Below are 22,323 nucleotides of genomic sequence, written 5' to 3'. Positions count from 1 at the left end.
TCAGAGTGGACTTCAAATCATTTCATCTGGCTTTCCACTCGGCGAAGACTGAAGCTCGGACCGCATTCGAGGCTGGAGGCGACGTCTGATCAAAGGTGATACTTAAAGTCATGAGAACGAGCGAGACCCCCAAGGAGGGACGAGGCCGCAGAGAACCACAACGAAGCGCCGCACCAAGGCCTGAGTACGCAGAGCCCCGGCTGGGGAGGAGGGCAGGGAGGGGCTGTGAAGGCCGAGGAGGCGCGCCGCAGGGAGAGCAAGGCCGGTGTCGGGGAGCCCTAGAGGCGGAGTGACGGGGTCCACCGCGGCTGTGACGAATGCGGATGGGAAGCCGAACAAGGCGCTTTGTCCCGCGACTGCCGCACACGCACCGCGCACGCACCGAGCAAGCACCGCACAAACACCCAGGGCCCCGGGTTCTCCGTCCTCTTCGAGCCGCTGGGGAGACGAGAGACAAAGGTCTCGCACCCGGGGGTGGCAGGCACGGCACGCTGGCTGGACCGGGGGACGGCAAGGGGGAGTGTGATTCCGGAGCACGCCGGCGCTGGAAACCTTCGCGAACGAAAGCCGGCCTTGTGCGATGCGACCCCGTCTGAACCGGCGCGGCCACGGTGACGCCCTGACGGGGAGCCACGTCGGAGCCGCGTGGCGTGGCATCTAACTGCGTATGGGACACGGCTCAGTAAAACGAGCAAACACCCCCTCCCCCCCCGCGCCCCACGGGGCCAGCTGAGCGGGCTGCTCCGTCCCCACTCAGTCCTCCCGGCTCCAAATCCCGCTCTCAAGTCCAAACTGGGGACCGAAATGGGAAAACAGTTATTCCCTCAAGAGTCTCCCCAGAGATGGCGCATTTCTGGGTTTTCTCTGTACTCCGCTCCCCAGGAAAGCCGAGCCTCGCGGGCGCCAGGCTTCGCGGGGGCCGTGCGGGCCCCTGACCCGGGCAGGCCGAATGCCCCCAGCTCGCATCTCCATGACCCTCTCGGGCCGCGTGAAAGCGTGACCTCGGAGCCCGCAGCCCCAGGCGAGCAGCAAGCTCCAGTGACGGTCCGCGTCAGGCTCCTCGCGCCCTCCACCACCCGCTTGGCCGCACACGGAGCTGCGCGGGGCTCTGGGAGGCGCTGATTTTGGGCCAAAGAAGGTATTCCTGAAGATCGTCAACGGTGAGCGGGTCCAGGCGAAATAATTACCGGAAATGATAAAGACTCGCGGGCAGAGACCAGCGCTGAGGCCGCGCTGGGCAGCGCGCGCGGAAAGAGCCTCCTCTCGAGACACGTTTCTGGCTCCTGTCATTTCTGATATAAATTCCTTTTTTTTACACCTCAGATACAAAGTATTCTTGGAAAAGCATCGCTCTGGGTTTGGTGGCGGTCGTCAGAGGGGCTAAGTGGCCTTCGCGTTAACAGATACTTCACCTGATTTTCTTAACGCTTGATTTAATATTCCCAGCCACATTGCAAAGATCTACCATTTTAATTAGCTGCTGTAATTGCCTTCTACGAGAGCCAAAGGAACATCATTTTTAGTGGTCAGTGATAAAACATCACGACTACGTGGCGGAGGCAGGACTGAGGTCCCGCCGGAAGGTGACCGCTCGTCAGGCGGCCACCAGACGAAGACCTTTCAACGTGGTTTTACGAATCGAAAACGGTTTTGCACGACAAATAATCCACGATCTAGAGTTTGAAAACCTCGAAAATTCTCAAGAGAAATGAAGCAGATCCTTCTCCGTGAGCAGCCTCACACACGAACCCGGCCGCGAAGGAACAGGCATCCTGGGAGGGTGTGTGTGGCGCGACCTGGCCCACACCGCGAGCCGACCAGTCACCACCTGAGCTCTGCCGCGCGCGAACCCGGGTCTTCGAAGCTCCACTCGCAACCATGACGCTGCTGCGGCCTCGTCCCGGCGATGACCACCACCCGCTCCCGGGCTCCCCAGATGGGGTGGGTGACGGTGGACGCAGAGTTCACGGAGCGATGGCGAGGAACCCCGCTTCCCGTGGCCCCAAACCGCCCGTCTGTCCGCATCGGTGACAGTGACGGGAGCGACGCAGCGGCTCGGTGACTGTGCACCCGGGGCGGCCGGGGCCCGGCGGACACCGCCTGTGTCCCTCTCGCCGTGAGCTTTGGAATGTCACGTCTGCACGTTATGAGCCAACCAGGACGCGATCGAAAGGTCGCAGTCAGGAAGCGGCTGTCGGCCAAGGTTAAGGAATTAGGTCTCAGAGTCAAGGGTAAGAGTCATCGGGGTCACTTCTGACAGTCCTGCAACCGCCACCATTAAAAGACGCCTGTGTGCAAACATCTGGGCACGATATTTGAATTGGTGCGTTTGACAAGGGGCGACAGGAGAGCCGGTTTGGAGAAATCATTAAAGTTAAGCCTGGCGGAGTTTGTGAAAAATCTGATCAGGCGAATCACAGCCAAATGCTAATTTGTGCCCTTAAATAATTGAGCCATAATTGAGAGCAGTAAATGAATACTTATGGCTCATTTACTGTAGCCGTGGTCAGCTCTGCTTGGAGTTCGCACTCTCCCGAGGGAGCGCGCCCCTTGCTCTCTGGACGTGGCCTGCCCATCACCTAGGGGACCTTCAGGACCTTAAGACCTGGAGGCAGGGAGTGTAAAGGCGAGTGGGTCTCGGGAACCCCGCCCCCCACCCGCATGGTGCCTAACACACTACTGATGATAACAGGGCCCCTTAGCCGTGATCACCCTGAGTTACTGTTAGGGTGCTCTGACTGCCGTCTCAGCCGGTGGACCCCCAGGTCGGCCTGCTCCTCGGGCTCCCCGTGTGGGCACAGGCTGACCCTGAGCACGCTGGCCTCCAGGACAGGGGCTGCTCCCCACTTGCGGGGCGATCTGGTGGGTCCGGGGCTCAGCGAAACCTTGGCTTGAACCCCAAGTCCCCACCCACCATTCCTGCGATTTCGGTCAGTGACCTCACACGTTAGTGTCGCGTGCCCTGGGCTTGAGAGGGGCTGACGGCTGACTCAGGGGCCACCGCGCCTGTGAAGCCCTGGCCGGAGCTCGAGGACCGTCACCGCCCTGCTCCTCTGCGCCCTGCAGAACCGGCGAGGCCGTCCGCTCACTGTGCGCCACCATCGCGTCCGCCGCGGCCTGGGACGCCTCATGCGGCTGCATCACCTGGACCAAGTCCTGCAACCACGCACCTTTCCCAGTCCAAGCGGATGCAACGGAGGCTCGAAGGGCCACAGAGGTCACTGCTTCCAGTGCATCTTCGCATCAGGACGGCCTGAGGCACTTCCGTGAAGCCAGGCGCACCCCTCGCAGGATCCCCAGAGGGCGGAGTGCGTGACAGAGATGCTCGCCGGCTGCACGCCTGGCCCTCACGGGGGCGGCAGCTCGGAGGTGGCGTCCTGGCTCCCACACGTCTGGCCTGGGAGGCACACGCTTCACTCCGCCTGCATGTCACGGATTGGGGTGAGTCACGTGGGCCCCGAATGTCTTCCCGAGGACGCCACCCCAGTTGGCACTTGTTGAAAATTATTCATCATAAACGGTCGGCTGACAACGTGGCTGGGGCCCGCCTCGCTTTGCAGGCAGCAAGGAAATTTTACGAAGTGATTCACTTCGCAGTTGTCAGAGTACGTCACTGTTTCACGTCTGGCGAGGACACGGCATCCGCCGTGCGGCACCTGGCTCTTCATCCCTCAGATGACGCCTGAATTAAGGACTCAGGGGCAGTGGGCCAGGTGCCCGCAGGAGGTGGGCAGTGGCGAGAGGAGCCCCCTGAAGCCTGCGCCCCGGGCGCCTCTGGCCTCCGAGAGCAAAAGGGAGTCACGCTCGCCTGCCCGCCCCCCGGGACTCTGCGTGTGCCCTGAGAGGCTCCGCCCCACGCCGATCTTGCTGGCTCGGGAGACGGGGGCCACCAGGCGACACCAAACTTGAGAAAACTGGAGAGCGAATTACAATCCGTAGTTTAACCCCATTCCCTAGGATTTACTAAGTGTGACGTGAGGCTGAAATGAGCCCCAGCGGGGGAAGAAGGCGTGGGTGGAAGAGGGGGCGGCGGTGGAGAGGCGGGAACAGGCGGCAGGGGCGCCCGCTCTGTGCGCGGTGGGGGGGGGGCAGCATCCGGTGTGCGATCGCTCTGGACTCCCCCGGCCCCACCTGAAGTCTGGCTGGGGACAGCCAGATGCATTCCCATCCGGTCCCCAAACTCACCCACCCGTCCACACGCGCGCACATCTGGGACTGAGAAGCGAAGTATTAAACTGGCCTTTTGAACCAAAACCGTAAGACGAGAACTAACCCTGAAACGCCGTCTCACAGATCGGGTCCATGGGGGGGGGTGGCCTGTGTCGTACGCCACGTGCCGACCGGCCCAGGGGAGCCCTCAAAACGCTCACGTCCAGGGGGTGGGCGGGGCGCCTGTGCGGGTCGAGTGCTTTCGGGGCCGTCCGGGGGGCCGTGCGTCCTCGCCCCCCGCCTGCTGGGCGGCCACTGCATCCGTGCGTTGAGTTTGGACGAAGGAGACTCTCCCGGGGCAGACGAGGTCGCAGGCGCGCTCCCGGGGGGACCCGCGGGGCCGCGTCGCTCCCGGGCACGCTCCGGTGAAGGGCGCAGGGCGGCAGCAACGCCATCGCCGGCCGCGCCCACCGTCGGCCACCGGGTGCCCGGTTCTCTGCGGACAGCGGCCCCAGGAATTTGGCCAAGAGCTCAGTGTTGTCGGAAGCCCAGGTGACACATGGGTTTCCATGGAGCCGAGACACGGACTACAAACAGAACGGAGCTCTCGTGACTAGCGAGACCCCTAAGATTTTTTCGCCTCTCTCTTTCTTGTGGTGGCCGCGTGCTCACGATTTATAAATAGCTGAGGATGCACATGTTAGGGCCGCACGCTCAAGGCTTACCCGCTATGAGGGCCTAACACAGCTTACGGACGGCAGCCTGCCTGAGCGCTGCCCAGAACCCGCCCCACGAGGGCGCCGGCGGGGCCGCCCAGCAGCCTCGGCCACGCTGGTCTGTTAAATGCATCGCGGGAGAGCAGAGCGCACGTCCCGTTCCGGTTTCTGCCCTTTCTGGCAGCAAAGTCCCAGATGACCTAGGAAGCTGAGGCTGGATTCTACGCTGGTCATTTATGACATGGACCCTGCCTCCAGACTGGACTTCGGTGACGTTTCACACGCCCCCGGCTGCTTTGGGAAGCCAGCCCGGGCCAGGGACAGCCGAAGGCAGGGGCGGCCTGCTCTCTCTCTAACGCTCAGGAGCGTAAGCGAGCATTATACCCGGGCACGCGGAAGCCACACCGTCCAAGGCTGTCCCCCGGGATGACGGCCCTGGCCATCATCCTCAGGAATCCACACACACGAGGTCCACTGTCAAACCAGCCCTGCAGAGGACAAAAGGATGCTCGGTGGTCTTCGGAAAGAAAAGCCAGGTTTGCAGCCTGCGGGAGGGCCCGTGGGGACCACGCTGTTTGAAGAGGCCACGCTGAGGTGGAGGCGGCCAGGGGCACGGGCGGGACAGGGGCCACGCCGCCCTCCTCCACCCCAGCCCCGCACGCCGCTGTGTCCTGACGCGGACGCTGTGAGCGCCGGCCAGAGCTGGGCGTCTCCCACGCCGACGTGGGCCTCCGTCGACAGCCACTCATCACCGGACGGGATTCTGCTCATCTCCCAACTCTATCCTTTTTCTTTGTCTTAAGGAAACTCGGTGTGGAATTCGGCATGGAAGATCGGATCCGCAAAAGTGAGCTCGATGGGCCATCTCCAAAGCGAAAAGCCCGAGCAGGCCGGCAGGTGCAGAAAGCCTGCCTGGGTCTGACCGCGGGAAGGAAATGTCTGCTCTGAGGCAGCCGGGCCCATTTTCCTTTTCCTGGGGAGTGCCTGGGCTGCGGGAGCCAGCCGTGAAACACGCACGCAGGCTGCCTCGCGGGCCCACCTCTGTCCTTGTGCCCGCAGGCCTGGCGCCACCCCGAAGCCAGCCCGCCCCTGCGGGGGCAGCAGCGTTCGCGGGAGCCGGAGCACGGGCGGCTCAGAAGCCCTCTGCCTCCCGACAGGAAGGGTCTCTGCGGAACATGCTGTAATTTATCTCCTTAACCACACAAAAGCGGGAGAAATGTTCAGGGCTGATAACGCCGGCTGCTGCACGTGCGCGCAGCAGCAGGAGGCATCATTACGAGCCGGCGTTGCCCTCCTAATTGTCACGCTTTTTAAGACACGTGTTTACTCTTAGCGAACCCCTCTTTATCTCTGGCTTCCCACAAGCTTTAAGTGCAGCCAAAATGTTAGCGGTTGAAGAGGTGGCGAGGTTCTGAACGCTCAAGTTCACGGCTGTCTGGAAACGTGCACCAGGTCCACTCGCTGGCTGGGCGAGTGCACGCCACCCACTGGGTTCCCTGAGCCGAGGCTGGCCCCAGGGCGCTGCCCCACCCGCCCCAAGCCGTCCCTGCTCACAGGAAACCAGAGGCGGGGCCGTGCAGCAGTCTCCACGTTTAAATTAATTTCAGAACAATCCACCCAGAATTTAATTGCCAGTGCCTTACAAACCCAATCGTCTTCACTACATAAAGTTTCCCCACTTTAATCTCCCGATGCTGAGGGCAGATTTGTCTTTGTTAATTGATAATGGGCTGTAGTATCTTCTGATTCTTCAGAAATGCTGCCTGGAAAGTATTTAAAATTTTTCATCAGTCTTGTTTGGTGTTTTATTTTACAAAGTCTCCATCAGTGAAAAAAGACATCTAGGTCTCCAGAACTCACTGTACCATCCCACCAGCATGAGCAGGTCCTGGGGACATCGAACTCCGGGGGACCCTGGAGAGGTGACGGCCCGGCCATGTCTCTGGGCCTCTAGGGACACTGGCAGCTGGGGCCTGGACCACAGCTACGCTGCTCGGGGCCCTCATGGACGTCCAGGACGAGCAAGACTTAACGCACCGTCACGGGGTCTCTGCGGACTTATCGAGGCTTCGGTCTCCAGACGTTTTCGAAATAGAGGTTCCAGTGAGAAAATGCATGATTGGGCGCCATGTAACTTTCAGCTAAATCCAATATGTCAACAGGAAGGTTCTCCGCAGAATTAAAATGAGGCCATTTCTTCACGCTCCTTTTACCCGTCCCCGCAAAAAGCGAAGAATATGCATGGGAACAAGACGCAGGTTTTCTCCTAAGATTTAAAATGAGTCCACCGGCCTCCTCGTACCTCCCCCTCCACACCTCCCGCCCGGTGCCCACGGAAAGACAGAAATCTAGACGGCGATGCAATGTTCCTGAGCTTCTTCCAGGACGCCCCCTGGTTGGAGTGGAAGCTGAAATTACTGTTAGAAGATGCATACACTCCCATCGCCGGACGCCACGGCACCGCGTTGGCATGGCGACCCACACGCTCCCTCCACCAGCTGGGCCTCCACGGAGCCCGCAGGCGGCAAACGCCCGAAGACACTATCTCGTGCCTTCGCCATGTCAGTTAGCATCACGGTGCAGAGAATACTTGCGCGACTCCCCACCTTCTAACAGACCGGGGCCCACTTCCTCGTTCAGAATTGAAACCCCACCCGGCGGACTGTCACCCCCCAGGACGTGCGCTGGAGTTTAGGACCGAATCCGACTCAGGAGGTAGGATGAAGGGCCCTGCGAACCTGGAACTCGACACAGTGATCCCAGCCTGCGCGCGACACAGCTCCCGTCCTTCGTTGTGGGCTCTGCCCGCGGGCTGCAGTCCGCAGGTGCGCCCCGGGGACCACGGGCCCGATGGCAGGAGGGCGGCCACGTAGGGGCCCTCGCCGGCCAAGCGGTGGGCAGGGAACGCACGCGCAGGGGGTTCCCCGTCTCCCGCCGCAGGGTCTGCGACACTCACTCAGGAAGTCCTGCGAGAAGCCGCGATGGCGTCGGGGACCACGGAGCGCAGCCGCCGGCCCCTGCCCCCCGGGCGAGGCACAGCTTCGCGGTGGTCTTTAAAACGACGCGCCCTGCCGCTGCGCAGACACGTCTGTTTAATTTGCTCTTGTGCGACGCGGTCGTGATGTTTTGAAATTTACCACGGCCTCTCCCTGGCCGTGTTTTCTCAGCAGCATCATCGCTGCACTTCGCGCTGCGCAGCCGCACGCTGCAAACAGCTGGTGACGCGCCCGCGCGCGCACGCGTCACGCTGCAAACAGCTGGTGACGGGCCCGCGCACGCACGCGTCACGCTGCAAACAGCTGGTGACGGGCCCGCGCACGCACGCGTCACTCTCTTTTCGTTCAGAGTTCTTGCTTCTGGCTGCTCCCCCTGTCTCCCGCAATTAGCTCATTCTAGTAGAATTTCTGGAGTCCCCATTCAACGGCCAAACATGCAAACACGTTAGTTCCTCAAACTAAAATGTCCTCAAGCAAACGGAGCGTGCAGCCGCAATTGGTGTGTAGTCTCTATCTGACTCAGGGAAAAACGGTCAGCTGCTTATGCGTAAGGAATATTGCTCATTTTAACACACTTATATCAGTATATGTGTTTTCTCAATGACTTTATAATTAAATTAAAAGAACATAACCTGTGCCTAATGTAGTCTCAAATGAGGTTCATGGATAAAATTCTTAGAAGTCCAAAGATTTTTTTGTGGTTGTTTAAAACAATGCACATTAGCAGTGCACAAAAGCGAAATGGTTTTTTAAAAAATCCCCGAACCAAATAAGATCCTGCATTTGGAACCATCAGTTACGTTCACGGTGTCTGCCGATCACCTCAAAGAAAGCAACCATGGACCTTGGATCAAGCACAACACGTGACCGCCGTTCTGGAGGGGTGAGACTTAGCTTGCGCTGCCCCAGGAGACAGCGGTCCCTGGTCCCGCCGAGACCTCGCTGCTGAGCCCGCATCCGGGGCCGCAGGACTCACGTGCTACGCTCAGGTGGATGGGCGGGCTGGTCTTGTTCTCGCCGTTCCTCTCGTTGACGGCCTGCACGTAGTAGGCCCCCGCGTCACTGGGTGTCACAGCGAGGATCACCAGCTGGTTCTCCAGCGTGATGGCTCTGTGTCAGAGAGGGGACAGCGTCAAAGCCAGGCCAAAGAACCTCTTGTTTGTACGACAACTAATTTATTACGCCGGCTAGAGCCTCCAGGTGTCCACTCCCAGACTCGTGGGCAGAGGGCAAGTTGCCAGTGGCAGAGCGCCGACCCCTTCCGCTCAGTCCCCGCCATCGCTGGCTAACCCCGGGACCGCGTACTCAGCGGTGCCACCCCACGTCCTGGGGGAGAACTGTGCACCCGGACGTCACCGAACCCTTCCCACACACCCCAGCTCTACCGCGAAAAGCGGCCTCTGAGGCACCAGCGACCCTGTCTTTAGAAAGGGGAAAACCGATGACCCGCGAGGCCAAGTCGCTTGTCTGAGGTCACGCGGCAGGGCGGGACGAGGTCCTCCCACTCGCGCGGCGGGGCTCTGCGGCCCGCCCCACCCACACGCTCTCCCGTGACTTCGTTAACAGAGGACGGAACAGAGGAAAGACACACCCCCCGTAGATCCGAGCCGCTTCGAGTTAAAACGGTGCCCTGGCGCCTCGCTCACCCTGTGACTGCGTTCTGTGTTGGTCGGGGAAGAGAGGAGATGGAATCGGTGTAAAAAAACACACGTGGGTGAGTAAAGTTTTCCTCAGGCTGGTGACCTAGGCTTTGAGGCGAAGACGCATTCTGAGCGCCAAAATGCCATTTAGTCTGCGCTCTTATTTCCAAGTCACCAGGCACGTCCCAGAGTGAACGTCCCCTCCCGCAATCGGGCAGCGAGTGCCTTTATTTATTGATTTTCTTGTCCCTGGTGGCCACAGCCCTTCCAGATTCAGAAAAACTAAGATCTCTATTCTAGTGACATAAAAAACATAAAAACCTCTCACGAGGAATTTTAGTATAATAATAATCTTTTTCTTCCTGCTACCTTCTGAAGATTTTTCTTAAAAAAACTCTTGATCTTTGTACATTACATAAAATTATCTTAAGAAGTTACTGCTTATTCAGGGTTTCTATAGGAAATATTACCATTGGAGGTCTGTATGATTAACTTATCTCATTTCTCACTTAAGAAAATTTCTCTATTAGGAAGTTTCCAATTTTTAGTCCCATAAAAATATTTTGAAAAAGTTTTACTATAATATTTATGACTCTTTTAAAGAGTCCTTTAGAGAACCATACAAATTGTTCCATTTTATTTTAGTATATGTCACACTGGCAACTTAAAATTAAATATGAATATTTATTACACACGAAGTTACACATTTAATAGTACAATTTAAAAACAATATATTTTTTAATGTCGGATTTTTGCCAAAGTGATTTTGAATACATCTACTATGTCTCAGAACTATTCTTCAAATATACCCACTAATTATATTATTTATGGCATTGTCTCAAGGGTGCTGAAAATGAAAAAAATTACGTAAAGTATAAAAATGTTAAATTTTACATTTATTATAATTTATACCTTTAAGCTCATTTTTTCCTTTGGTTCTAATTTCTGTACCAGTTTAAATCAAAACTCATGAAGGAAACTTTCTATTGCCAAAGAACACACTAAACTTTGGAGAGTATGAGATTAATGAGTATCAATTCCCCAGAAAACTATTTTTTTTAATCCAACTCTTTCTAAACTTGGCATTTCTACAAAAGAAACTGATTTTTAAAATAAGAATTAAAATATCTAAAAACATTCATCTTAGTTTCAAATTCTGATAACTCTTGTGCTGCTTATCAGAGCTGTTTTCAAAGAGCGCGCGGGGCACCGAGCACCCCCTCTGCGTCTCCTCCCCTAGCCGAGCCCGATTCCGCAGTGGCGCCCACACGTCCCCAGGGGGCCGCAGGGGACAGGACTCAGCCCCAGCCCCCGCAGCGGGTCTGGGCCTTGGTCACTGGCGGCCGAGTTCAAGGCGATGAGGACGTGGGACCCAGGCTGGCCCGGACGGCCCCATGGGCAGGACCAGGACCCGGACTGGCCTGGATGGTCCCGCGGGCGGGACCGGGCCTGGGGAGGGAGCGTCTCGCTTCTGCTAGACGCCATTGGGGAACTATGCTGTCCTGCGGCCGCTGGGAGCCACCGTCCCCTGCGGACCGAGGGAGGCCGTGTGCACACAGAAGAGGGAGGAAGAGCGGGCAGAGTGCAAGGCCCTGGTCTCCAGCGCCTGTCACCCGGCCCGGCCGCGGGTTCGTGACTGCTCCCCGAGAACGTCCGGTGACAGCTGCGGCTGGCTCCAGCGTCTGTTCCAAGCCCCACCTCCACCCCCTCCGCAGCGTTTGCAGAACCGCAGAGCAGCCTGTGCCGCTCCCCGTGATCCGGCTCTGGCCGGAGCGGCAGAGGGAGCCGGGCTCAGGCCTATCGGCCAGTGGCCGGCACGCGGTGGCTGCCCCTGCTCTGGGGCGGCCGCACCGACGTTAGCCTCATCAGACCAGAGGGCAGGACCTCCGTCCTGTGCCGGGGACCAGGCTGCGCCTCCCTCCGCCAGGAAGCACGCTGTCCCCGACGTGCGTGGTGGCCACGTGATGGCCATGAGGGCAGTGACGTTGGCCCGATGCCGATAACGTCAGTGGCAGGCCAGAGAGCACGGGAAGAGCCTGGCCTTGACTCTGACAACCGGCCGGGTCGGCGAGCCAGGCTGTACCCCTTCCTGTCTCCGGGCCCCCCATCTCCTGAGATAAGGCGCTTCATTCACATCTAAACTTGTTTAAGCTCAAGTTTCTGCTACTAGAAGGAAACACATCCCCGCACGGACTGAAAACGGTGACCAACAGCACACGTTGGGGTGAGAACGAGGAAAAGGCGCGTGTCCTCTGTGCGGGGGACAATCCCGCGTGCGTTTCCGTGCACATGTGCGCAAACGAAAGTTAACGCGGCTCGCGCTGAGCGAAACCACAGGCTTTCTTTCAGTTTTCTGTATTTTAAAATATTTTTCCACTTTTCTTACAATAAAGATCACTTTTGTTATCGAAAGGACAATTTCCAAAATGAATGAAAGAAAATGCTAAGTAATCGTGGTAGCGAAATTTAATGCTTTGCCCATAATATGAACTCCATGGCTTTATTATAATATAACTCCAAAGTACTAATTTAAAACTTATATTGACTTTACAGAAAAAATTATAGTATTAAACCAGAGGGATTTTCCTTCTTTTAGTTTTATTAAAATAAATGTAGGCATGGTTTTATATAAAATTATTTCCTTAGCCTTTCCCATCTTCACTCTGATTTTCAAAATGAAACCTTACAATTCTAACTTTTAATTCCGCGGGAAAATAATAAAGACAAGAGAAAAAAAGAACTTGGTCCCACGGGGGTACAATGCCTGCATCTCGGGAACCAGAAGCCGCGCCGTCAAGGACGAGCGGACGGGTCGCTTGCTGCTGGGTGCGCGCGCGCGGAGGGTCCCCACGAGGGAGGAACCTGCCCGGTGTCCTCACAACAAAGGGAGCCCCACTCTTTCAGTCAAAGCGGACGGATTCGGAAGGGCTGACTCTAAGTGCGCTTGGATTTTCACCTGGTTCTCCCAGCGCCTCCCCGAAGCGGGGAGCAAGGTCAGAATTCTCCGTTTCAGAACAGAGGAAGGCCCAGAGGCGCGGCCTGGCCCGGGCCCGTCGGCGTCGGTCAAGGACACCGCGGAGGTGGGGACAGGACCGGGGCTTACGCGTTTGGTGTGGGGGGCCTGGGGGGTGGGGCACCCCTCCAGGAGATCTGTACAAGAGCTCCCCGCCACGCCTGCCGACGTGGCGGGGACGGCATGTCCCCCGCCACAGAGGACACCTGCTCTCCGCGTGCGCCATGGACAGACCAACTCGCATCCCCGGGCCTGTGGCTGCCGCAGACGGCCCAGCGTGCGCCTGGTTCTCGCTCCAACCGGGAAGGAAAAGTGAGCTTGTCTGTCTCCGGGATTGCCGGGGGGCAGAGCCGAAGGACGTCTTCACTACTCAGTTACCGACTACTCATGTCCCCGTCTTTGGGGGCTAAATAGAACCCATTTCCAGAGTTCGGTCAGCAGAGTCCTGTACAAACGCTGCCAGGCCGTGAAAGCATCAGGAAGAGGAAGTCAGACGACCCGCAGCCACCACCGGGAAAACGAGACCGTGCGCCGAGGCGCCAACGCCCAGGGACTCAGCGACGGGGCCCGGACACCCACGCCGGGTGCTCCCCACGCCCGGCCGCACCCACTGGACAGCACGGGAGCGCGGGCCGCCCCCGCCTCACGCAGTGGGATCCGCCCTCCCGCCCCAGCGGAGGGACCGCCCGACGGCAGGCGCGGGGCAGGGACGAAGAAACCCCAGGGGAGCTCGGTGTGGCCCGCGAAGGGTTTACTTCGCCGGGGACTTTTGCCCAGCAGAACTATATTTATTGTTAGCAGCGTTTCTCAATTTCCCAGCTAGTTTAAAACAGCGTGTCAATCGATTTATACGCATCCAGAGGTCTTGCGCTGTCTGAAGGGACAATTCCGGACCTCGGCCCAAATCCGGGGCCGAGGCAAGTCTGTGGTGCAGCTACATGCACAGGACCTCGTGACGAGGACGTTCGCACAGAGCTGTGGCTCGGCCAGAGAAATTCCCAGCCGCGCTTTCTACTACTACTTTTTTTTTTTTAAGTAAAAAGAACAAGATGTAAAAACTGTGTGGAAATCGTGTTCTTAGATCTTTCGATCTTTAAACAGTGGAACTTACCCAGGGTCTAAAATCCACTCAAACGAGAATCTTCAGAAAAGTTGACAGACAGAAAGAGACCCGAAGCCGGACGGCGGGGCTGACGCGCCCCCAGAGGGGAGCCCACGCGCCCTTCTGCCCCGAGACCTTCTGAAATCAGGGGACGTGTCCAGAGCAAGCGCATCTAATGCGAGATGATGAAAACACCCAGCTCTGCCAAACGTCACGGGAGGGTCGGCCGTGGCCCAGGAAGAGACCCGGCTCCACACTGAGGCCACCGAGGCCGTGGCCCTGCCGTCCCGAGGGGCGCCGAGCGGGGGCGAAGGGCCTGCAGGGTCTGTCAGTGCCCCGCTGAGACCCGCCGGTCACTGGCGAGGCGGCAGGGCAGGCGGGGCCTGGACCCGGCCGCTGCCCCGTCCTCCTGTCCTCCGAGGCTGCGCACGGGGCTGTCCTCCCTGCGGGGCGGCCGAAGGGCCCTGGCTGCTGGCTGCGCGCGGGCTGCGTGTCCCCGGGGGCCTGCGGCACGAGGGCTGGTCCACGACAGCGGATGGCGGAACCTCGCCGGTCACGTCCGTCAGGCCTCGGCCCCCCTTCCGGGCGCCAAGGTCACTGCGCAGGTCACCCTGTCACGCTCTGTGGTTGTGGGGGGACGAGGCTGTGCCCGCGAAGCCGGGGGCACCTGCACCCCGGGGGGTGGCGGTCACAGAGCCCCGAGGACGGCAGCCGACCTCGGGGGGCCTGGAAAACGTGTGCTCCCCCATGCACGGACACAGCTCCCCGCTCGAGGACAACTCCTCCAGCGAAGACGAAAATCCACGCGGAAAGAACAGGTTTCTCTGAACCGTTTTCCCTTTGAAGGACCACTACTAGCAGGCGACCCCGTGTGGGTGGGCGGCCTGGCCCCCCGCGAGGCCGCCGGGCAGGACCTCCGGGCAGGAATGCAGGGGACGGGGGCACGGTCGGCAGAGACACCAGCGCAGGAGCGGGCTGGGCGCCATCAGGAATCCTGGGCCCACCCTGGTCCCAGGAAGGGGTGTGCCCCCAATCCTGGCGGGGCAGGGGGCCGGGGACCCCGTGCTCTGAGGATCTGAAGGTGTCACCAGCGAATCCAGCGACCACCCGCACTGCTTGGGGGGTCACGTGGGCACCACTGTCGGGGTTCGCTGGGCCCCCCAGGCCGGCCTGCGGCGAGTGTCCCTGGCTCTGGGTATCTCTCAAGCATGGAGCCTCTGGCCACCCCTACACGTCTGCCCTGGCCGCGTGCAGGCCTGGGGAGACCAGGGTGCCCCCCAACTCTGTCCGTGGCACAGCCTGGCTTCCCCCGCCAGCAGCGAGCGGGGCCCCGCTCTGTACGCAGGCTCCACCTGCCGCTGCCCCCTCGGTCGGTGGCGGGACCGAGGCCCGGGTGGAGAGGGGGGTGGGGCCCCTCCCTGCCGCTCCAGGCCCCGTGCCCGGGGCGCACGGCGCAGTGGCTGCACGGAGTCCTCGGGCCTCGTCTGGCCGCGGGGATGGCGCAGCCCCCGCCCCTCGGCGCTGGATCAGAAGTGAGTGAGAAGACGCCGCGCGCCGCCCGCCGGGCCCGGCACGCGAAGCCCTGCGCTGCCTGCCGCCCCAGCTTACGGGCGGGCGGCCACGGGGGTGGAGCGCCTGTCCCAGAGCAAGCGCGAGGAGCGAGAACGAATCCAGGCCCCTGCACCCCACACACCCCGAATGCTGCAGTCTCTCCTCGGGCCCTTCGCCCTAACGACGCACCTGCTCTGTCCCCAGACCCGGCAGGGCGGGGGCGGGACGGGGACCCGATCACACCTGTCACGGCACCCGCAGCGCAGAGCCCGGTGTGCCAGCCCTGTGTCTGCGGCCGCGTCTGTCTGTCCTCATGTCTGTCCCTGCGTGTCCGTCCCTCTGTCTGTCCCTCCCCCTCCCCTTCCTCCAGGACGCCCACCAGGCTCCCCGGTGCCCGCGACAGTGCCTGGCGCCCACGGCAACAGCAGAGCCGGCGGTGCGGTCGGCGCGTGGTGCCGTGACCCTCCGGGGTGGGGATGCCACGTGCTGACCTCCACCAGAGGACACTCCGCAGCATGCCAGACCTCGTGGGGGCGGCCGTGCCAGCAAGGCACAGTGGCTGGGGGTCAGGGCGCCCCTCCGGTCACCGTGGCGGGAGTCGTCCGCCAGGCCACGGCCATCGCCGCTGCTGAAACGGCCCAGGAAAAGCCTTCTAATTCCCTCTTTTGGGACATTGGGATGTGTTAAAATGAGAAAACAGGCAGCTTCGGCCGTAGACAATTCAAACAGGACCATCCGGGAAAGTCTCGGCACACTGACGGCACCGTCAACCGTGACGACGCAGGCGGTGCGTGCATTCTCGTGACGTCGCCCGCGGCGGGTGTGGCCCTTGTCCGAACCTTCAGAGCCTGCCGGGGCGTCCCCTGGCGTGGCCACACGCCTGCACATGCGAGGGGCACAGGTCTCGGGGTGAGGGACGGTCTCGTGCAGGTGAACATGAGCGCCTTTGGACCTGAAGGGCGGCAGGGGCGGGAGCCGGAGGCCACTGGAGGGCGCCGAGCCGCCGGCTCGGAAGGCGCAGGCCGGGCCGTGAGCCCCAGGAAGCGGGGCCCCGGGGCTGGAAGGCAGAGACGCCCGCGGCCTGGCCGCCTCGTGCGGGCCCAGAGCCTGCGCCAGCCTCCAGAACCGTCAGCTCGCGAACCTGTGTTATCACACATCACTGTGTTTGTGGGAATTTGTGGAGCGGCACAGATAACTCCCTAAAAACGTTCGTTCTCCAGGGTCCAGTTTCTTCACTGCGGAAACGAGACCCTGATCCAGCTCGCAGGGTTATTGCGTGTATTTAGAACATAAGTTTGAAGTGTGACGTGCGGAGCATGGCGCCCGGCTCTGCAGACATTCAGCGGCGCTCTTCCCATCACCACGCTGACAAAACCAAATTTATGACCACAGGGGTTCCGAGCTCCCTCCGATAGGATGCTGGCATTCGCTCCCTGATTCACGATGAGAACGAGAGAGAAGACTCTGAATCACACGCACTCGTAACCCTTTTTCTTTACTCCGGGGCCTTGTCAAGCAGTCTGGGGGAGCAGCGGCCAGAGGCATGAGGTCCAGAAGGACCCGGAGCGGATGGGAAGGAGCGAAGACGCCAGGCGGGCCACCGGGAGGCCTCGGGGGAGGGGAGGGGTGCAGAGGGCAGGGAGCGGGGCGCTGGGTTCCACGGGTCTTTGAGAGACGGGCAGTGATTTGAGTTGCTTTGACGGTGTTTCTTTCTGTGTGGGCTCTGTCGCATTCCTGCTTGGCCATCAGGCAGAGACTAGCCTAAGATGCGCTTCCTTCCTTCCCTCGTCTGCTGAGCGAGCATTAAGCCCTTCTTGAGGACTTTCTGACAGGTAAGAGAGCATCGAGGGGTGTGCTGGTCACCGTGCCCCAGCAGGGGGCCGTGAGGTCCGGCAGGTTAAAGTGCTGGCTCCGCCCCTCACGCCATTCCACAGAAAGGAACCGGGGCCATTTGGAGAAATGGCCAGTGACGGGCCCGGGGCAGGGAAGGCAGAGGGGTGCCCCGAACGTCTCCCCACACGGAGGGAACCCTGCAGGGCCTGGAGAAGCTCGCAGCACCCGGGAGGGCTGGGGCGTCAGTGAGGAGGCGTGCGGATCGCAAAGGGCAGCAAACGTCTGTGTTTGCGGGTGACTCTGTCGACGAAGGGTACCGAGAAGCCCACAGACAAAATCATCACAGAACTGAATAGAGAGCTTGGCAAAGGTTTCAGGATGGAAGATAAGCGCGCAAACCCCCTTTGCACGTCTTTATAATAGAAACAAGCGCGAACACCAAAATCACATAGTACCGTTCGCAACCGCTCCACAGAAATGCTTAGGTGAAAATCTGGCAACTGTGTGTGGAAAACTAGAAACCGCTGGAGGAAGAGCCTGGGGCTCGGAATAAGCGGAAGGAAAAGTGAGCTCATGCCGGGAAAAGCCTTCCAGCAGGTGCAGATCGGATGCGATTCCTCCCCAATCCCGGAACCATCTTCTGCAGGTGCAGGGGGGAAGCTGGTACATTGTGGACGGCAAAGCAGTTAGAATGGCCGAAACCACTTTGAAAAAGGAGGGAAGAGGAGGACTCGCTGTGTCTGAAGCTGAGATCCACCACATCGCCGGAGTTACCGGGCCGTGTGGTGCTGGCAGACGTGCGGGGGACCCAGACAAACGCCCACGCACGGGGCCGGCCGAGCTTTGACTCGGGAGGAAACACAATCGAAAGGGAGAGGGAGAGTCTTTTCAACAAATGCCGAGAGCAGCCGGACGCTTCCAGAGGAGAAAATGAACTCGGACGTAACCCCCATGCGCCTCATGCAGACATTAAGTCGTGATCGATCACGGATTTACATGTATAATAGGAGACTATAACATTTCTAGAAGAAAAATGCAGGAGAAAGTCTTTGGGACCCAGGGCTCGATGCGGAGTTCTTGGATGTGACGTTAAAAGCACAACGCATTAAGGGAGAAACTGATACGCTAGACTTCACCCCAAATCAGAACCTCTGAAACCTGTGGAGACCCCTGTGCAGGAGCAGCTGCCTCAGGGACCGGGACCCGCTCTCCGCAGACCACGGGGCGGGTCACGGACTCGCGTCCAGGACATGGGGGGAACTCTGGCGCCAGCCGTGGAACGGGACGGTCCAGCGACCACGGACGGGGCAGGGCGCGCGGAGGCCTTCGCCGGGGATGGCACGCGGGTGGCCGGGGAGCGCGGGGCAGGGCGCGCGGCCTCGCGGGCCGCTGAGGACATGCAGACACAGGCCACGCCGAGACGTCGCGGCACGTGACACGGCGGAAACGCAGAAGCAGCAGGGCTCCGGGACGCGGCCCCTCCGCCGGTCGCTGCCTTAGAGAGCTGAGACACGCCTGCCCCCCGACCCGGCGACTGCTCCTGGGACAGTCAGCCCAGGGGAACGGCAGTTCACAGCCCCCCGGGAGCCGGCACACGGCGGCTCACACGGCTTCCGCGGGACAGCGCAGACCCAGGCACGAGTCTCGCGCCAGGCGAGGCGTCAGCGAATGTCGCCGCTCTGCGGAATGCTCCGCGAGCGGGGACGAGCCGCGGCCAGCGGACGCCCGCGCCCGGGATGGACCTCGCGGGCGTCACGCAGCGTGGACGGCGCCCGTCCCAAACGCCACAGACCCTGCGATCCCGCTTGCGCCACATTCTCGAATGACAGAACCGCAGCGGTAGAGAGCCGTTTGGCGGCCGCGGCGGGGACGCTGCCGGCAGGAAGGTGGGTGCGGCTACACGGGGGGGCGGGGTGGAGGGAGGCGTCCGGGGCGACGGCAGCAGCGTCACACGGGCCCGCACGGGGTCACCGGCCACAGCCGCACGCCCTGGGCCGGCCCCAGCTCTGACGCACGTGAAACACAGCGGCCGGGTGGGGGTGTGCACGCCCGCGCCGAGGGGCGTCTGCGGCTTCCTGTGCATGGACAACTGCTTAGGCATAAAAAGGCTTTTTAAAAAGGGGGGAAAAAGACCCCTGCCAGAGAAAAATGAAAAGTAGGCGCACTCCCAACTCATTCTACGGGGAAAGAACGCTCTGGAAACCGAACTCCGGGAGCCGTTCATCCGCCCGGACATGCTGGCTCGGGCTGCAGGTTTCTGGGAGATGCGAACGCCGGAGCCTGAGGACTGAATAATGGGACAGGGTGAGCACCGCGGGATCGCGCTGGGAGGACCCCGACAGGGAGGTCCAGGCACGGCGGCCACGGGCCTGAGGTGGGGCGCACGGGGTGCCAAGGGCCCCGAGGTGGGGCGCACGGGGTGTCATGGCCCCTGAGGTGAGGTGCACGGCGGCCACGGCCCTGAGGTGGGGCGCACGGGGTGCCACAGGTCCTGAGGTGGGAGCATGGGGTGTGCACAGGACGTCGGAGGAAGCCCGGGGGACGCGAGCTGCCGTGGCCGTGTCACCTGGAACCTTCCAGACCTTGCTCGTGAGCCCTCGTCAACGGGAAGGCCTCGGAGTCGTGGCTGCCAGGCGCCCCCTCCCGCTTCCGCCAGGCCTGGTGAGCCACGCTCAGGGCTGAGGGGGGACGAGGGACCCGACACTCCGCGATGGCAGTGAAGCCCATGAATGCAGCTGTAAGAACTCGAGATGCAGAGCTGAGGCCAGTTAGTGTGCTTTTTAAAAGAAAAGATTAAACAATGCATAGCCTTTAAGGGTCATGGCACAAAAATTTATGCTTTTAATTATAACCTTGCAGTGATATTGAAAAGAGAATAAATTACATGCTCTATACTCTGAAGAAAAGTGGAGACACATTAGAAAAGTTTTCGTTAAAGCTACCACAGAGGGAAAAAGGTTACGGTGATAAAGTATCACGCTCCGTCACTACGAAAACGCTGTAACGTGAAATAGCTAGTTACACAGTAACGCCCCCCGAACGCCGCGGGGATACGCCCCGCTGCCTCACCGCGCCTGTCTGCCTTCGCTCACAAAAGCCAGCTTAGCATGGCCGGCGTGACCATGAGTGGGGTGTCACAGACGGTCCCCGACTCACGACGGGGTCACGCCCAGACAAAACCGTTGCAAGTCAGAAACGCATTCAACGCTCCACGTGACCCTCGGGGTCGCGGGGCGGCCGCTGTCTAGCACCCCGCGGGAGTGTCGGGCCGCGCACTGCTGGCCCAGGGAATGATCAAACATTCCACATTCGAGTATGATTTCTAGCGAATGTGCATCCCCATCATGACACCGAAAAATCCTGTCGAACCATTGTAAGTTGAGGACTGTCTGCAGTAAAAGAAATGTACTGAAAACTACATTTCATTGTGCAAATACTTGAGTTCGAAACGTTTCACTTATGGTAGGAGGAACGAAGGGGTCGATAGGAAAGGAAAGTCAAAGGAAGCTCAAGCCGAGGCGAGAACTGGGCCGGGGCGAGTCTGCTGAGCTGAGAGCGGACTCGGCCGCTGCTGGTCGCCCGGGTCCCACGCGCCTCTGCGGGCCGGCGAGAACGCTCGGAGGCCACGGAGGACGTTTCCCTTTGATGCAGGGATGAGGCGTGTGCGTGAGCGTGCACGTGTGTGTGTTTGTGTGATGCGTGTGTGTGCGTGCGTGCGTGTGCATGCGACTGTGTGTGCACGTGCATGTGTGTACGTGTGTGTGTGCACGCGCAGGCGCGGTGCAGATGAAAATCTGTGCGCGCTGCTATACTTTATGAACCATTTAGTACGTGGTACTAGAGTCAATAGCACTTTGCTTTAAATAGCGAAAACAACTAGTCTAGTGAAGAGCATGTCCACACGGCTAGAAATTTCCATCTAGGAATAAAAGGAATGAAGATAAACGAATGTCGTTATTCAAATACTAAGTTGGTAGAAGGAGAGATTTAAAGAGAAGAAAACAGAATTGCTGTGTTCCCTTACAAGCTCCCACGCACGGCTGGGAGCATCCTAACAGTCTGCTGGGAAACGAAGTAGAAGCTGACCACACCGAGCCGGCTCAGCTGAGCGTGTGGAGGCGGGTGCTACACCCACCCCGCCCCCGCCATGATCTAACCAAGAAACAGCCTGTGCAGGTATGGGAGCAGTTACGGAATTCTGGGAGAGAGATTTTGTTTCATCTAACGGACACAAGGAAGCAAAAGGAAACCTTCACCTAGAAAAGAAAAGAAAGTACAGAATGAACTAGAAACGAACAAACAAAAAACCCATGAACCAAGCATCCTTATTACAGTAACCTAGGAAAATTTAAAATAGATACCAAAAGCAGATAGTTCCAACTTTGCCATTCCGGAGAAATGCAAACTCAGGCATGAGCAGAGAAAGGTCACGCATGAGCCCACACCTGTCCACAGCAGAGTAAACAGTGTCTGACACTCTCAGATGCCGTTAGCATGGAAAAGGCCTCGCAGGAGTGACGGGGGCGCGGAGGGGCATGGAGGGGCATGGAGGGGCGCGGGGGGGGGCACGAGGGTGGGGCGTGGAGGGGCACGGGGGGGCGCAGGGGGGCACGAGGGTGGGGTGCGGAGGGGCGCGGAGGGGCGCGGAGGGGCGCGGAGGGGCACGCCTCTCTTCCCCGCAAGGGAACCGCTGGACCAGGAAGATAGCAGTTCTTTCCAGATTTAGCTGCAACTTTTAACAAAATTCTAAAGAAAATCCCAGCTGAGCTTTCCGAAAGTGGAAAATAGATATTTTTGATAAAAAAACAAATAAGAATGAAAAAGTGATAAAAAACCCCAACAGTACTTTTAAAAAGGAGAATAAAAATGAGGGACTTATCCCAGTAGCTATCGAAAGAGATTAAATCTATACTATTACAAATAATGATTGGATAATAGATAAATGAAGAAGAGATTAATTTTCCTTACAGAATTCGAATTAATAAGAATGAATTTTCTTACAGAATTCTGAACTAATGTAGAAGGAATGAGGAAAATAGAGAAATTGCTATTAGAAATCTGCAGAAGCAGTTGATGCAGGCAAGATCCACAGATAAATGTTAAAATCAGTGAGCAAAACTTTAGGGAGAAATAGGACATTTGTATAACCTCAAAGCATCTCCCCGAAATAGTTACGAAATGCGTGTAGTAGTTTAACTCAGGCCCGCAGACGCTCTGGTGCCCTTCCCTCCCGTCCGGGGGGCTCGCCTGCCCTCCCTGGCTGTGGGCTGGACCGGGGGGCTTCTAAGCACAGAACATGGAAAAGGAGAAGGGTGACTTCACA

At 59.2% G+C, this 22,323-nt stretch overlaps 1 protein-coding gene across 1 annotated transcript in view; it reads right to left on the bottom strand.

The window, feature by feature from the left end:
• Positions 1–22,323, bottom strand: part of SDK1 (sidekick cell adhesion molecule 1) — a 308,508-nt gene that overhangs the window by 169,918 nt on the left and 116,267 nt on the right. Inside the window, exon 5 of the mRNA XM_036225179.1 lies at positions 8,838–8,971. Coding sequence (XP_036081072.1) covers positions 8,838–8,971 — 134 coding nt within the window. The remainder of the gene's footprint in view (positions 1–8,837; positions 8,972–22,323) is intronic.

The sequence above is a fragment of the Rousettus aegyptiacus genome, unplaced genomic scaffold, assembly GCF_014176215.1.
Source record: "Rousettus aegyptiacus isolate mRouAeg1 unplaced genomic scaffold, mRouAeg1.p scaffold_m13_p_7, whole genome shotgun sequence".
NCBI lineage: Eukaryota > Metazoa > Chordata > Mammalia > Chiroptera > Pteropodidae > Rousettus > Rousettus aegyptiacus.
This window is presented reverse-complemented; position numbering and strand designations above follow the sequence as displayed.